This window comes from Biomphalaria glabrata, chromosome 13, assembly GCF_947242115.1.
Source record: "Biomphalaria glabrata chromosome 13, xgBioGlab47.1, whole genome shotgun sequence".
Taxonomy (NCBI): Eukaryota; Metazoa; Mollusca; class Gastropoda; family Planorbidae; genus Biomphalaria; species Biomphalaria glabrata.
Window position 1 is genome coordinate 17,872,528 of NC_074723.1, and position 17,550 is coordinate 17,890,077.

Here is a 17,550-nt window from a genome sequence, read left to right on the forward strand (position 1 = left end):
TTCGCCGTCTAGGTCTGTTCGTCCTCGGTATTGGAATTTCTTTTGATTTGTGTATCCGCGGCTTTTGTACAAGATCTCCAGCTGTCTCGTTCCGAAGCCGCCTGCAACCAGGAGCTCTCTTCTATGTCAGTTAAAGCAAGGTTACGCCTAAACTTTCTTTAAAAAGCAGTTAGTCGACTTCGTAAAATAGCTAATAGTCGATTTCGTAACGACTATTCTACGGGGAGTTAGGTCTATGTCTTATATATGTATAATGCAACGAAAGCGTCATAGTGTGTTAAAAACTAAGAACAAAACTGTGCCCCCAAAAGAATGTGGAATTTACAAAAATTAAATTTGGGAACAAATTAGTCCAAGATCGAATCTCTAAGTGAAGAGTGTGAGTGTAGACAAATCTTGCTATTATTATATAGGCTACTGTCAGGTAAACAGACAGTAATAAATGTAATGTTAAGGACTTAGTAGGCCTACGAATAGTCTACATTTCAATTTTATTGAATAAACCATGGATAAACTCCTAGCTATAATCTAAGGAAGTGTTAAATGTGAACGCTCTACGTTTTTTTAAGCTTTAATTTATATATCTATTTCTCGTAAACATAAACATACGCAGACACAGATGGTCTATCCCATCTTATCTAAGCTTGATCCATATAGGCCCTACAATGTATTTAAAGAATAACATTTAAAATAAAATATTAATAATAATGACAGCGGAAAGAATTCGGGGGTGATAACCTTTTGCTTTAAAATACAATTAGGCCTACGCTTTGGTAGATTAATTACTTCTAATAACAAAATAAATATATTTTTGTAACGATTCTCATTTTTTAGAGACTTAAAGTATTATTATAATTCCTCTTTACGAATGTTATGTTTGAAATAGACATGAAGATTCCTTTTGTTTTCCTCCTGGTTGTGACCATGCAAAAGACAAGTTTGACAATTGTATGAATCCTGTGGAAAGTTCAAATTTATAGTAGCCTACCACCAAACTATTTCCTTCAATTTATTCGTTGTCAATTTTTTTTTTACATAATTTTACTTACAAACACGATCATCGTAAATAGCTTTAATGTGATTTTGACTTTGCTAATTCGCATCTGTATGTTGAGCCGAAGTGACAGGCATAACTCTGGTTAAAGTTTCTTTGTTCTGGAAAATATTTCTCTTCTTGAAAATCATGTACAATATTTGTCAATTTCTTGAATCGTCTAAGAACTTGTTTTTTAAACAGCAAACACACTTTACAGCGAAGGATAACATTGCCATATTTCTAAGAGTTCCGATGTACTCTAATTTATCTAAATTGTTACAAATCGCTTGCTTTAATTTCGTTCACACAATTTTCAATTAATATCATGCAGCGTATTCAAAGTTTTCATTGTAGAGGCTCTTAGAATATGGAATTATTTAGAAGAGAACTAGCTAAACACATTACGGGCAAGGTTACAGTTCTACCAACTCTAAAATGTCACTCTACCAGTCATGGACAGTGCTTCATCAGTACAGACTCAGAGGTGTTTTCTAGAACTGTTTGCAAATTTTCTAGACATGATTTTCTCAAATAGGATTGACCCTGTTAAAATATCATCAATTACTCTTATAAAAATGCTTCACCTGACAACATCACAAATGTCAGCAGATTCGTCAAAGGCTAAGGATAAAAGAAACATGCATTGACACGGTCATTCCATGCATCCTTCAATCATCTGAAGTGAAAGAGAGCGATTTTTATTTCCCTTATTTATTTATTTTATCACCAACACCATTCGAACATTTTTGAAAATATGGCTTAACCATTTCTATATCGTCAGAGAAAGGGTTTTTCTTTTTACGGGTAAACATAATTGTGCGCCACTTGTAACCGTAAAATGCGCCATTTGTTGCACAAGGGCTATAGCCACTCCTCAATTAGAATTTAACAGTCTAAGAGATCTTATTTAAATCAAAAGACAAAAATGAATGGAGAAAGATGGTCAACAGATCATGTGTAACGCCCCAAAGGTTCAACATAAGGGGCAGATGAAGGTGAAGGTGAAATGTAATCTTTAAATATAGAAAAAAAAATCAAAATGAATCATGAAAAAAATATAGATCAAGATGCTGATAAGAAAATAAATAGTTAAAGTAAGGTTAAACAGCTGACTTGAAATGTTAAAATGTTGAAAATCATTTTCGTCTCCCATTTACTTGGATTTTTGACATTCACACAATGTAAGTTTAGCCTTTTAATATATCCTGCATACGTTAAATAAACACATTATTGTTGACATTCATTTTAGTGATAGATAATTGTATTTATCATCTGGGCTAGTTTAGCCAGATTATATAATATTGTTTAAATATCTATATGGCCCTCTTCAGTCAGATTAAAAAAGCTCAAGAAAACTACAGACATTTGCGGTTCAACCCTACCATAAAAAACATTTCACAAATACCCAACTCTAAACTTTCGAGTCGGGGGGGGGGCAATTTTTTTTACAGAAATCAGAGTTTGTTAATATAATAAGTTACATGTTTATAAAAGCTACTCATTGATATTTTCACCAATCTTTATAATATATTGTTCCCCTTCTGGTATGTTGACCGATTCGGTTGGGGGGGGGGCGATTACATATCCTCACCCAAACCATTTGAGTGGGGGGGAAGGTCCAATTTTTATGTAGAAATCATAGTTTGTAAACAAAATTAGTTGAATATCTGTATAATCTTATTTTTATATTAAGTCGCTCCCCTCTAGCGGTTTAATTGGAGCTACAAACCAATGAGCAAGCATTAAGACTGCCCCAACAAATATCAGATACCTATCCAATAGAGTTAAGTAGACTTCGGGGAGTCCTAAAAATCCAAGTCTCTCCTACTTTATCCTTAGGCCACTAGTGAGTAGGCCTTCGATGTCCTCTGTAGAAAATTAAACCAGGATTTACACTTTAATAAGTGTTGAAAAATAATGATTATTGGTGTAGTAAACTACATAAGTTATCATTTTTACTTTTAGTCGAGTCTTTATCTTAAATTCGTTTCAGCACAACCAGGAGTTAAAAATCAAGCAATTTTGGATTTGTTTACTAAAAGCTACAAAGGAGATGTGAGTAAATACCAACTATAGTGTGCCTGTCCACGGTGCAGGCAGGTAATTGAAGACCCTATTATAGTCGCAGTGAAGAGGGAGGCCCCAACTGAAATAGAAAAGCCAAAAATAAAGACCTAAAAATACCCAATGAATTATAAACCGTCCTGTATCCAAATCAACAAATAAGTTAATTCCTATAACGCCGACTGTGCACTAAAGTGCTTCATGTAAGATTCATGATCCCCAGAGTAGAAATAACGATCCAACATTTCACCAGAAGGAAGAAACAATGGTCTTCAAACATACGTAGGTCTAACAAGTAGATATAAACATTTGCGAATAAACCTTGAATCATAGTAGAGACCTAGATTTAGGCTAGTAGGCACAGCCACATATACCCAAAGGGTTCTGCTATTTTTTCCTGTGCGAGGTTCCCACCAGTCGGGGGCCCTATGCGGCTGCCCATTATTGCCTATGGCTAAGGCCGGCCCTGCCTACACTTAACACTTGATGTAAGGCTACCACCGATTGATTCAAGCTAACCTCGATTTTAAAACGAGGTTAGTCATTTATTTTTTTTGGACCGAGTCCGTTTTTATAAGCTTCCACAAGTAACCTTGGTCCCCATTTCCTTCATGTTGTTATCAAAGTAATAGTAATACAGGTTCAAAATTTTGTTAAGCCAGGTTGCCATTGGACATAGGCCTATTTACGCCTTTCCCCCCCCCCCCAAAAAAAAAAAGAATATATATAACTAATGGGACATTAGCAAAGATCCCAACTATTGCTAATGTGATACGTAGAATAAACAATTATTTAATGGCCTTTTTATGATTGAAATAATTTGGCTATTCGAATATAGTAAAAGTAAAAAAACACTCATAAACAGCAAGAGTCTCAAACAGCTCTGTTGTCAACCAAATGATAGCACCTGGTCTGCTCGTGTGCCATAGATGCTAAGCCCGACGAAACAGCTGTTACGGATGTGAAATGGTGAAGGCAGATACTTGGCCCCTCTAGAATCTAGAAACGGGAGCTTCAAGCAGATAGAGCTCGTCGCTTAATAAGGCAATTTATCTAGGACAGTGATGCTCAACCTAATTCGACCTGCAGGCCATTTTAACTTTCGACACGTGTGTCGCGGGCCACATCAACAACAAGGTACACAAAAAATGAAATCAAAATTCACCTGAAACTATTTAAAATTATTGGATCAAGTAGTCACATTAACCATAGTTCCATGCATTAACTAATGGATTATTTAAAGTCTATCATTTTTACGCGTCTAAAAATGGCTTCATTTCTCTACTTAAAATGTGAGCAACATTGTAGATACATTTACCACCAACTTATTTTCTTGTCTCTTTTTGGTAAATTTCTAATCGATCCTCCAATCTCTAAGCATTGTTTAACCTATCTTTTATACGCGGCTTAAATGAAGAAGGCCTTCATATTTGTTTTATAATGTCGCTGTATATGTTGTTGTTGACTTTGAAACAGCCCTGGAGACTTTCTTTACAAAACAAACATGTTGGTTTATTTTCATGTTCCACAAAAAAAATCCATTAACTTTTCCGGGTAGATTCTACATTCAAAGTTTCATTTCATAAACTCATAAACGCACACTCGTTAAAGGTCATGGTACCAATCGACCAGAGAAAAGGTGAGGGCCCTAACGAAGGTAAAGATACATTTTCATCTTTTTTTAAGGGGGGACGATTTTCTACTTTTTGTGCCGACATTTCGGCGGGCCGAATGGAACCACGTACTTTGGGCATCAATGATCTAGGAGATGACGTAAATATTTTATCTATGGTCTTTTATTTCATTATTGGTATTTTTATTTTAATTAGGCCCTAATTTTAAACAAAATCAAATAGTGAATGTTACGGTTCACTAGAGAAACAATACTAGGCCTACATGTCAGCTATTATAGCATTCTAGTAGAATTTTTATTGAACAAAAAGATAAGTATATATTATATACTTATATTTGTGCTGTAAGTTGGTTAAGATGTGAAACAGTCAAACTATGCCAATCATAAAAAGACCATTAAAATGAATTGTATTCACATGTCATGTTGAAAAGAGATCGTTCCTGGTGTCCCATTTTTTCGCGGCGTTCCAGTACCACCTCATCGTGGTCGCCGCGTGAACACTCCGCTCTTTGGGAGTGGCCAAGGGTACTGGTTGCTTGCCGCTGATGAATGAGCAGCCGGCAAGTGTAAAAGGAACTCAAAGGGGTTATGTCCAGCCCCCCCCTGTGGGGCCCCGGGGCAACGGTTAGTAAGAGACCACGGGTTCTCCGAAAAGCGGATAGCGCTGGACACCAACTCGAGGGTTGGTCGGGTTCTCCTGGGGCTCGGCTGATTCGCGGGTCTCTCTTTGGGCAAAGACTGGACTGACTGGCGCGGCCTTAGCGGGCTGCGTCGGGCGGACCGGTTGGCGTCCACGAGCTAGGCTCTATCTAGCCCGTTCCCTGGCGCGCTAGTGGAGGAATCCGCCGCGACCAATGGCGACTCTGACACTGGGAATATCGAGAAACGCGTGCCACCCCACTCCTGCCCTGCAGGAAACTTATATGCCAATCTGTGGCGGTGATTGCTTGGGCAGGTCTCTGCCTTGCCCTTAGTGGCGACACAAGTATAGGCCATGCACGCTGCTGCATTAGAGCAGTAACTAAGGCCGCCAACGGCCTTAACCATACAACCATGATTGACACAGACACAGTAAAAAGCGGGCACGAGCAGACCCGAACAGGCTCCGTGCGCCGGGTAGTGGGCGTCAGGCCTGGACACGAAAAGTCAGCTACTAGTCGCCCCGCGACCTCGATGAGGGGGAATTTGTCAGGTCGTGAAAAGTCAGCTAAAATTCCTCCACCTAAGTCCTCTTCTCAACGAACACTGCATTCGTACCTCCTTCGGAGGTCCGATTCGAAGAAGGTTGATGGAAGTCTGCCACAACCTCCTGCGGACCTAGATACACCGCAGGCAAATATGACTGGAAGCGAAATAGTGACGGGAGCCTCCGGCCCCCAAACAACCCAAATTGACACTAGTGGGATTCAACCCACTCCAGGGACTAAGCCCATAAACACTAGGTCCCTCCTGATCTTACAAATTAACATCTGCGGGGTCATCCCAAAGGTGTTAGAGCTCTCAAAACTCCTCCACGAGAGGGCAATAGATGTGGCCTTACTACAAGAGACACTAACTGGCAAACGTAATGCCAGTATCACCGGTTATACCGCATTTAAGTGCAAATGCACAGACTGCCGGGGGCTCATCACTTATGTACGCAACAATCTGGTTGCTACACAAGTCCCCGGTCCACGAGTGCATGGGCGTACCGACGCCATCACCCTCGAGATACATAAATTAGGGCGCAAACTCACGATAACTAATTTGTATAACCCCCCTAAGCATGAAATTAGTCTCGAATATGACTGTACTAATATCAATACTCACAACGTCATCGCAGGAGACTTTAATGCTAAGTCTCAGCAGTGGGGCTATGATTCAACCGACTCATCGGGACATAAAATTCATGAACTGCTAAATAATTCTAATTTGTTCTGTCTGCAAAATAAACATACTCCCCCAACTCTATACCATACCGGAAATGGCAGCCAATCTAGACCAGACCTTACTCTAATTACAGCTAACCTAGAATCACATACTCAATTTCAAGTCCTAGATGACATTGGAAGTGACCATAGACCCATATTAGTCACAATTGCCCTCTCAGAGGCCAGTGGTGTAACCCCAAAAGCCCCGCGTAGATGGAGTTACACCAAGGCGAACTGGCCAGCCTACGAGGCAGCAGTCAACACTGCCCTTATGAATATTGCAGTGGAGGATAGGGACGTTGACATCATATACGGCGAAATAACAGCAGCTATGTTGGGTGCGGCCAAGAGGTTTGTCCCGCGGACTTATCCTGGCGTAAGGCAGAAACGCGTGTGGTCTCAGGAATTGAATAAGCTGGTCCTGAGACGTAAGCGAGCCCGGAGGCTTGCTGAACGGAAGGGTACCCCTGAAATCCGGCGGGAGTACAATCGGCTCTGCAGAGCCACGAGTGAACTGGCCCGACGCGTCCGGTCGGACCATTGGAACGCTGCCTGCGCCGGGATGGATCTTCGGGATACCTCGAAAGCCTGGCGTCTTCTGCGAAACCTAGAGGCCAAAGACACAGCGCGAACGGCTGCCCCTCTATTGTCACCCGGAGGGCCGGTCTCGACGGTAACCAAAATGGCCGGCTTGTTGAATCGACATTTTGCTAAAATCAGCAAGCCCGAAAAGAAGTCTGCCACGTCCAAAGCCCTCAACAAAGAACGTAAGAGGCTCGAGAGGGAGCCTGATGAGCCGGAAAGCCAAGCAACGTGCAACGCGCCCTTCTGTCGTGCTGAGCTGGACAGAGCGATTGCTAAGTGCAAAAATCGAAAAGCTCCGGGGCCAGACAAGGTTACCCCCGAGATGGTAAAACACCTTGGGGGCATTGCGAGAGATAAACTCCTGGAGTTTATGAATCGAACCTGGGCAGAGTCCAGACTGCCCGGGGCCTGGAAGAGTGCTGTCATTGTGCCAGTCCTTAAGAAGGGAAAAGACGCGACTAACGTGGAGTCCTACAGACCCATTTCACTAACCTCAACCCTTGGCAAAGTTGCTGAGCGAATGGTTAACGAGCGGCTAGTTTGGTGCTTTGAGAGTGCCGGTATCCTGGCGCCAGAACAGGCCGGCTTTAGGGCAGGCTTGAGCCCGATCGATCAGGTCACGACATTCGCACAGGAGGTGGCCGACGGGTTCCAGAGGTCCGAGAGCACATACGCGGTGTTCATAGACCTAAAACAGGCCTACGATCGTGTGTGGAAGCAAGGCCTCTATCTTAAGCTAAGAGCTATGGGTGTGCGGGGCAAGATATACAATTGGATACAATCCTTTCTGTCAGGGAGGAGCACACGTACAAAATACCAGCACTCCCTTAGCAAGCCAAAACAACAACTTAATGGCCTGCCTCAGGGCTCCGCCCTGTCCTGTACACTTTTCATAGCCTTTCTTAATGATTTGCCCAGCTCACTACGGTCCAAAAAACTGCTATATGCTGACGATATTGTCCTCTGGTCAACCGGGAAGAAAGCCGACCAAATTCAGGCGGCACTTCAAGCAGACCTCCATACCATCTCCTCGTATTGCGACAAATGGCAGATTCAGATAAACGTTGCCAAAACGACCTGGTCCCTGTTCAGCCTAGGAATCGACATCCTTAAGGCTCCATTCGAGCTTCAACTCGGTGGGCTGCGACTCCAGCGTGAAAATACGCCAAAATATCTAGGGGTGACCCTGGATAGAAAACTGTCAATGCTCCAGCACGTCCAGGAAGTTGAACGAAAAGCCTCGGAGAAGTTAGCGTTATTAAGAAAGCTGGCCAGCACAAAGTGGGGTGCCAAAGCTGACATGCTACGCACATTGTATCTAGGGGCAGTCAGATCACAAATCGAATACAGCTATACAGTTCAAGTATATGCTAGTAAAACTGCCCTCGAATCACTCGACCGGGTACAAGCACAGGCTCTACGGTTCATTTGTGGCACCTTTAGGACAAGCCCAACAAACGCTGCTGAAATTTTTACAAACGTGGCACCCTTATATCTTAGGAGGGAGAGGGCAGTACTTACGGCCTACGAGCGCTATAAAAGGGGCGACTCTAGGCTACCCACCTCAATTTTAGTGCGACAGTGGAGAGAGAGGAACCGCATCAAAATGCGATCGTTCCTACACATAGCGGCCAATTTGACAAATACAGCTGGACTCTCCACTGATAGAATTCCCATTAGGAGAATCAGTACGTGCCCTCCGTGGAGGAGATTGCCGGCCCCACAAATAAACCTGTCCCTGTTAGGGCAAGAGGGAGCCACCAAGAGGCGACTAACACCTGCCATTCTCCAAAATTTGGCATCCATTACAATAAAGTCCTACCCATCAGATGCCATATTCTGTTATACCGATGGGTCGGTAATGAGGGACCCCGATAGATCGGGGTATGGGGCCCTTATTGTCTACCCCGACCGGACTGAACCTGATAGGCTCTCTGGTCCATGCGGCTACGCTGCATGCTCCATGGATGCCGAACTGACAGGGATAACTAGGGCGTTCGAGGCCATTAGGGCCCGAATGCTCGAACGCGAGACTAGCGCCACTACGGTGGTGTTGGTCACTGACTCTCGCTCCAGTCTCCTAGTTATGGGTGGCGGCGGGGGAGGGTCGCCCGTAATAGAAGAGGCAATCGGCGCCGCAGATAACATCCGCCGAGCTATTGGAGCTGTCGTTTATATGCAGTGGGCGCCTTCACATTGCGGCGTGAAGGGCAATGAAACGGCAGACGCCCTCGCAAGGGAGGGTGCAATGGCAGCCACACACCTCGAAGCACCAAGCACGTACTTACAAGCAACGGCACAAATCCGAGCACTCATTCATGAGAAGTGGTTAAAGTCCTGGGAGGAATCCGACAGAGCACGTGGTGTCTGGCAGCGCATGCGTCACCCAAATCGCGACGATCCATGGTGGCGACTGAGGAGGTCAGAGCAGTCAATAGTTGCGCAGTGCAGGACGGAACACTGTCCTATTGGGGCATACTTTGCCCGGTTCCGCACTAACTTTGACTCCCGATGCCGTCACTGTGGAGAGAGCGTCGAAACAGTGTCGCATGTCTTGTACGAGTGTCCCCAGCTCCGCGAGCTAAGGGGGGACTTGCCTGTGCAGTCACTCGACTTGTATGGTAGCTATGAGGCACTACGCCGGACGGCTAAGTTTCTTGCCAGAGCACTACGGGAGGACTAGTCCTTCCTGCTCTGATTTTTCAATAGGAGTTCATCTCAGGTGTCCCATTTGTCATGTATTCAACTTGTTTTGTCAGAAACGTTTCTTCAGCAATGAAGAGTATTGCGTCCTAGTTCAAACATCCTGCACGAAAGCAAAGGATGACAGCGGTAAGGGTTCGAACTCCTGACTTAAGTGACGGCAGTCGGAATCGCACATCGCACTAACATGTTAATGTTAACATTGACAATTTTTCCTCTTTCTTTAGAAAGTTTCCTCTGATACCTTTTGTTTTATACACAGGGCACCTATTATGGAGAAACAGTGGACGGAACTTGCCAAATAGCAAGACCTCTGCCGATGGCTGCTTCAGATCCGAAAATCTCCGCACTAGTTGCTCTTAACAGACCACAATTTTTAAATTCTATGACATGTGGCATGTGTATAAAGGTTTTATTTTATTCAATTTATTTAAAGACAACATTTAACTACCATTTATTTTATTCGTCATTTTATAAACTACAAAGTAGTGTTATGACAGGCCTTCAAGACATGAAGCAACAAAAAACACAGAAAGGATATACTAATGAGCTCATTGTGGAACTTTAAAGTATATCGCCTTAGGTATATTATGTAGGCCTATACATGCTATTTTAATACTTTCTCTTATTTGAGCTAACATGTTCAAGAAATATTTATTTGAAGGTTGTTGGATCAGGTCATGGTCTTGGAAACAATCCTATAGTTGGGGAACATATTGTTTATGTTAAAGATATGTGTCCAGTTTGTCATGAAGGTAACTAACTTGTCTGTCTCCTTAAGATCACACTGTTCGTTTTTGTTTACGTAATTTATTCTTGGTTCAAAACATATATTGTTTGCAAATATGAAATCTAAACAGAATGAGAAATTCTTCTCAAGACCTAATTATACTAAAAATAAAAATAGTGTGAGCTAGCATTTACAAATATAGTGGGGGAAATACATAATGACGTGGTTATGGGAAAGAGATGGGACTTGTATTACAATTTCTTTTCAAATAATCTAAAAACAAAAACTATATAGGATAGTCTACTAAAATGCCTATTAATGTCTTTACAGCTCCGCCCTTACGTGACATTGTTCCGTTGATGCAAGAAAAATAATAATAATAAAAAAACATCACATTAATACTTTATAAATCTAGTTCACTTTTTTACCTAGCTGTTTGGTCAAAATCTTTTACACGTTATTTCTGCTACCTCCCTATCTCGGATCAAGCTGAAACTTTGTACAATTACTCATTGTCGATGACAACACATGAATCAATGAAAAAAAATTAGTTAATCAATACTTTGTAATTAATTAATTTTGTTTTATATGGAAAATGTAGGCCTACTTTATTGGAAACGGGCGACCCGTAACAATAATCATAATAAAGTATAGAATTAGGTCGTTTGTTAAAAGTTTTAAACTTATAATAGACTAATAAAACCTATTTTTAAAAGTATTTGAAAAGATCAGTCGCTAAACACGTCGGCCTTCCATCATGGAAGCTCGAGTTGGAATTCGACAGACTCGAGCAACTTTAAAAAAAAATTGCTTTTGAAATCTGCCAGCACGGAAGCCTTCTACCAGATTCCCCCCCCCCCCCATATTTGTCTAAAAAAGTAATTGGACTAAAGCGCACTAAGCATGCTATAAGCATAAAAATACTTCCAATCGCACAAATGTATTAGTGTTAGCCTATATTTATAAAAAATATATAAATAAAGTAAATGATTGACTAAAAATAATATGAAATTTGACTCAATATAAACGATCGAGCTTTTTAAAGAAGTATTTTTTTTTTTTACTTAATTTTAAATTAACGTGTTTTTGTTTTCTAGGGGATGTTGACTTCGCTCTAGATGGTGATGGCCGCTGGGATATCACAATGCAAGCCGTCCAATGCCCTGTTGGATCTAGCACTATTCAATATGCATTTCAAGGCAGCAATGCTTGGTACATCAAGTTGCAGATTAGAAACGCAAGGTGAATTCAAATATTTCAACATTAAGTTGCAGATTAGAAACGCAAGGTGAATTCAAATATTTCAACATTAAGTTGCAGATTAGAAACGCAAGATGAATTAAAATATTTCAACATTAAGTTGCAGATTAGAAACGCAAGTTGAATTCAAATATTTCAACATTAAGTTTTTTTTCTACCTGCACGGTGTAGGCCTACATTTGGCGTGTTTCCTACCATCTGAAATTGTCGTGTAGAGTTGTGCATTTCACCTGGAACCCTAAGGCCAGCAAGTGCGAACAAGAGCTCCCTTTCACCGACCTGAATGAACGGTGTAGGCTACACCTCGTATACACCATTCTGTCTGGCAGGGGGTCAGACTTGAGTTAAACTCGTGTTTTAATCGACGTTCACTTCCAGTGACACGGACACTCACGGACTAGAGACGCGGCCGGAGGCCGCTACACCGGGGCCTTCGCTATTTTCCTTTTACCTACTAGGTTGACTATGTGGGGCTCGCCATTTAAGAAACGGCGCCAAGAGGGACGGCGCCTGGACGTTGACAAAGGCTGTGGGAGTTCTTTTACAACCCCGCACAGTGCAATGGAGAGGCTCTCGCACCCCTTAGGCACCCCCGCGGGAGTTTGGTTCTGCTACCCTTTGGCATAATCGTCCCCTCTCACGATCGTTTCCAACCGGGCGCCACGGCGGGGCAGGGTATTTGCCCGGGGTGTGTCCTACCAAATTGTTTCACAGTTACGCCAATGTATGGAGTCAGAGGAAACATTTGGGAAATGTCCCCGGCTTCATTGGTTGAAAGAGAGATGTGTCCATAAGATAAGATAATTTTATTGATCCAATCAAATGGAAATTCAGTTTGACTACAATTGAGAACCTCAGCGTAACTACTTTACAAAAACAATATGGATGAAAAATTCGAACAACATTCACTCACGAAACACATACACATTCACAACCAGCGCTTTGTGAGTTTTACTTCTATGTAGGCCTACTTCTCGATGAAGACAGCTGATCTTATAACACTCTGACCGATTATCTTTCTATTACCGATTATTAATGTTATCTAACTTGTATTATAGCCATGAGCTATGCAGAATTCCATAATTATAAATACAACAACAACAACAAAAGACGTAAGCAATATACAACAACAAAAACAAAACAACAACAATACTTAATGTCACCATGACATGGCCTGACAAAGATGTCTTTTTGTCACGTGACAAAGTTACACTTTATACTGACGTCAACCAGGTGTCTCTGCATAGCACTCCACACTCACGTTTTCGTTTTTATATTATTGTGAAAAAAAAAATTTCCCCACCCTCTACCTCTCAACTCTTGCAATCTGATGACATGATCTAACATTTTCTATTAGAATACCCATCACCGGAGTCCAAATTGAAAAAAATGGAGCATGGCAGACGCTAACACACAGCATCGATGGCTATTGGCTTTTGAGCGGCGGAGGAGCTATAGCCGATGGTCCCATCAAAGTTCGCATGACGGCTGCCAATGGTCAGGTGCTTGAGGATATGATACCCAGGATAGGTAGGCTATGGTGAAAAGACTTAAGTAAATAAATAATTTATATTTACATATATTTATATTGTTACGAATCTCCCTATCCAGGCTCGCTGCAAATGGCACCAAACGACACCACCAACTGTAAGAACTTGACAACTCAGGGCTTGAAAATAACGTAATAGTTTAATGTCAATAAATAACAGCCAATACTGTACAATTGGCAGCACGTAACACAAGACTGTACAAATATCTCTCCGCTGTATCAACTCTTGCACTGGTCTCTCTGTCTCGTCTCGGACTTGTACTGAGCCGTTGTAACGAACTGTAGATCGGGATGTTGTCACTGGTCTCTGATACCTTCGCTCTTTATATAGGGTCCCTGCTGGCCTTCTAGAACCGAACAGAACGTCGCTCGACCATTCTGGGTGGTCAGATGACTACATCCCTCGTGACACTCCTGAGCTCGGTTCACGATGTCGATCCTTCCCGAACCATCATGTTGATACTCGTCTCGGCCGATCGTCGTAACTCGTCACGGTTGACCGCTCATCTAGCGCTGGCCTGGGGCGATTTGCGTCGGCTGACTACACACACACACCACCACCCCCATCTGTGCCACCACCAGGTTTATAACAATATGTATTTATATATACAGTGCTTTTTTTTTTGTTGTAAAAAAAAAATAGGTGCCGGTTCTCAGTGATGGATTGCCTAACCTTTAACTACTAATAAATTAATTATAAACGTTAAAATACAAGAAAAGTAGGTCTAATATTTTTACCCACATTGAAAAGGTGCCGGTACGCCGTACCGGTGCGTACCGTCACAAAAAAAAAGCATATATACATAGGCCTACACACTAGCACACACATAGTCTACGCCATATCTATACTATCAGTGTGGTATAATAACCTGTACGTTAAAAAAACAAAGGTTGGACGTTTATTCAGAAATAATAATACTGATCATTACGGAGGGTGGATGACAGTGTGCGGTGCTCGAACCATTTTGACAAGTCCATTAAAGCGCATATAAAGGCGCGACCAGGCACCCATCCTGTATACGAGCCCGTGCATTGAAAATAATGTTACAGTTTTTAATCAAAGTTTAAATAGGTGCATAGCCCGATTCCCTTCAATGCATATAGGCCTATATCTGATGAGTTCTAAGAGGAGCAGCAAACTAAAATACGGCGCATCCCTAAAAGGGATAGGCCTACCTCCTTCCCTTGCTTTTCTTATTCACAATCGTCAGTTTGAAAGACTAAAGTTGAACAATAAAATGTCTTCAAAGTCAAATTAGATAGAATAGTTTACTTATTCCTGTGAACTCCCGCAGGGGAGCATAGAGCCGCAGCCACACCTGTCCACCGAACTCGATTCTGAGCAATTTTCTTCTTCTGCTCCCATGTCATTCCAGTATCCTCAGCTACGCTGACCGACCACTTTTTTAATTGATTCTCTCCAATAAGTTAATAGCTAACATATTTTAGGGACACTTATTTCTCAATAGATGACGTAGACAAAAGTTAGCGATCGGGTCTAGAGTTTTTCTATACCGGTATTCCATACATACATTTCCCTATTTGTTTTGGTGATTTTCGGTGTCTTGGAATCGCATAGACTGACGTGTTAAAGATTCGAATCTTGTTCTGTAAAAGAAAGTGGTTTGAAGCGCCAGATTGTTTGAAGATTGGTAAAGAATTGTACTAGCATAAATATTGGCCCCCTTCAGTCGTAGAACGACTGTGGTTCATCTCGAACACTTTTTCATATGGCTGTGGAGCCCTATTTTGGAGAGACACTCCCGTCCACATATATTGCAGGTCAAAGTGGCTTTAGCTTTGGTGGTAGAGGAGCTGACCATTTTCCGTGTGGCACGCTTTTCTTCAAGAGTTGAGGCCCATGTTTTCTCGCTATCCATAGCTTTCTTGGTCACCGTCTCTCTCCAACCAGTGCGGTCTAAAGCTATGTCTTCCCAATGGTCAGTATTAATTTTCACTGGTTTTAAATCCCGTTTTATCACATCCACGTAACGGAGATGGGGGCGAGCAGTTTTTCTCGAGCCTGACTCAAGTTGCCCGTTACAGAATGATTTTCGGGATGCGATTGTCCTCCATCTGGTGAACATGTCCGAGCCAGCGCAGGCGGCGTTGCCTGAGGACTGTTAAGATGCTGGGAGGGCCGGTTCTCATTATTACACACTCGTTCTTTCCATGTTATTTTTAAGATCATTTGAAGGAAGCGCAAGTGGAATGAGTTTAGTTTTCTCTCTTGCTTTGTGTAGGTAGTCCACGACTCACTACCATACAGTAGCGTGCTAAGAACGCATGCCTTGTAGACCTCCATTTTGGTCGTTGTGGTGAGCTGGTTTTCCCAAACTCTTGGGCAGAGTCTAGCGAAGATTGATGCGACCTTCCTTATGTGTTTTTTTTTTGTATCTCCTCTTCTAGAGACAAGTCACCTTGAAATGTGGATCCAAGGTAGCAAAATTCATTTATTAAATGATATCTAATAGTTAATGTTGATTATTTTGTAACGACGCGACTATTAATATTTTTGTAGCAAATGTGAATGAGAAGGCTTCACATTGCCCTAGATTTAGTTACCAACATGCTTAATGGCTGCCAGGTCGTGTGGTTTGTGCGCTGGACTGTCGATCGGACTTATAGATGGTCCCGGGTTCAATCATGCTCGCTCCCATACCCCGTCGTCCTGTTGGAGGTTTGGACTAGGAGGTAAATTATCAACTCTGATGGAACATCTGAAACATTTGACAAACATTTACGTTTTCTGAAGCTCTACAATTATGCTGAGGTCAAATATGTAAGTGCATGCACAAGTTGAAAGTACCATATTCTGATTAGACCTACACAGATGTATCTTTTGAACCGGACATATCGAACTAATTGAATGAGTTTCATCAAAATGAAAATCATAGTTTCCTTGATGGTCCCTTAGCCCGACATGACTTAGAAAGAGCTTAAATCTCAAAGTACGGCAATACTAACGGATATGTGTAGATATCTTCACTTTTGAAGGAACGTATGCGATCTGGAGTGCCCAAAGCCCAAATTAGAATTCTCTAGATTTATAGCAACCATCAAAATCTGTAACTGGTATTCAAAAGTATACGGTACTTTTTCAAGAGGAAACAATCAATATACATTACGTTAGAATCACTTTAAAAAATATTTTGAAACGAACGGTGTTATGTTTACAGTACATAATTAAATAGAAATGTTTTTAATTTTCAGATAATGATCACATTCTAGAAGGTTTACAAAAAGTCCAAGTTGCCTTTGATGCTTCTTTGCCAAGCGCATAATGTCCCTATCATTTAATGAGACATCAAATACAGTGGTTTACAACAATTAAATGACATGTTCCTGGCTTAAATGTCTAATAATGCAGTAGAAATGCGTTGTTGTTTTTTCCTCATAAACAATGAAAGAAAAATAAAGCAGCAAATCCAGTGAAAGATTAGTTATCAAGAACACCCCCAAATCCACCCCAGAATTGTTGAGTCTGTCATTATGCTAGCCAAATAAAACCATTAGCTTTATTTGCAAGCCTCTTTGATTCGTAGGTCTAAAATAGAAGTTGATTTACTTCAGACAAAATTTTGAATATTACAATTCTTAATAATTTCTTACAAATTCAAACTTGACATGGTATAGTTCAAGAAAACATTTCTAAGCCTAAATAAAGCAAATTGGAAACACATTCACAACATAAGAAATCAATGCTGCAGCAAAACTTAATCTGAAAACAAATATTATTTTACATATAGTAATGCCAGTCACTTTATGCAACAGCAACATAAAGAATGAATGTGTCAGAATATAAATTACAGCAATGATATAAAAAAAAAGTATGATTATTGTTGTTAAAAAGTACATGTGTACATTTTTATACCTAATAGATTTGAAAAGTACTAGTGATCTGTGTCAGGTCTGAAGGTATACCAATTGCCTTACTCTTTGTGAAGTGTTAGCATGAAAAAAGAATTCCTTTTAACATTTAAGGGATAAGATGATCACTGTTATAATACTTTTAATTAAACACTTAAAATGAAGTAATTTTAATTACCATAGAATGTATGAAAAAAAAAACTAGCTTAA

The 17,550-nt window shown here is 41.3% G+C and overlaps 1 protein-coding gene across 1 annotated transcript; it reads left to right on the forward strand.

The window, feature by feature from the left end:
- The first annotated feature begins 2,077 nt into the window (after positions 1-2,077).
- LOC106057420 (expansin-YoaJ-like) lies at positions 2,078-16,837 on the forward strand. Its single transcript, XM_013214592.2, has 7 exons — positions 2,078-2,217; positions 3,030-3,091; positions 10,194-10,340; positions 10,596-10,686; positions 11,759-11,903; positions 13,279-13,451; positions 16,684-16,837. The coding sequence occupies exons 1-7, from the start codon at positions 2,163-2,165 to the stop codon at positions 16,752-16,754; spliced, it is 744 nt and encodes a 247-aa protein (XP_013070046.2). The 5' UTR covers positions 2,078-2,162; the 3' UTR covers positions 16,755-16,837.
- The last annotated feature ends 713 nt before the right edge of the window (positions 16,838-17,550 follow it).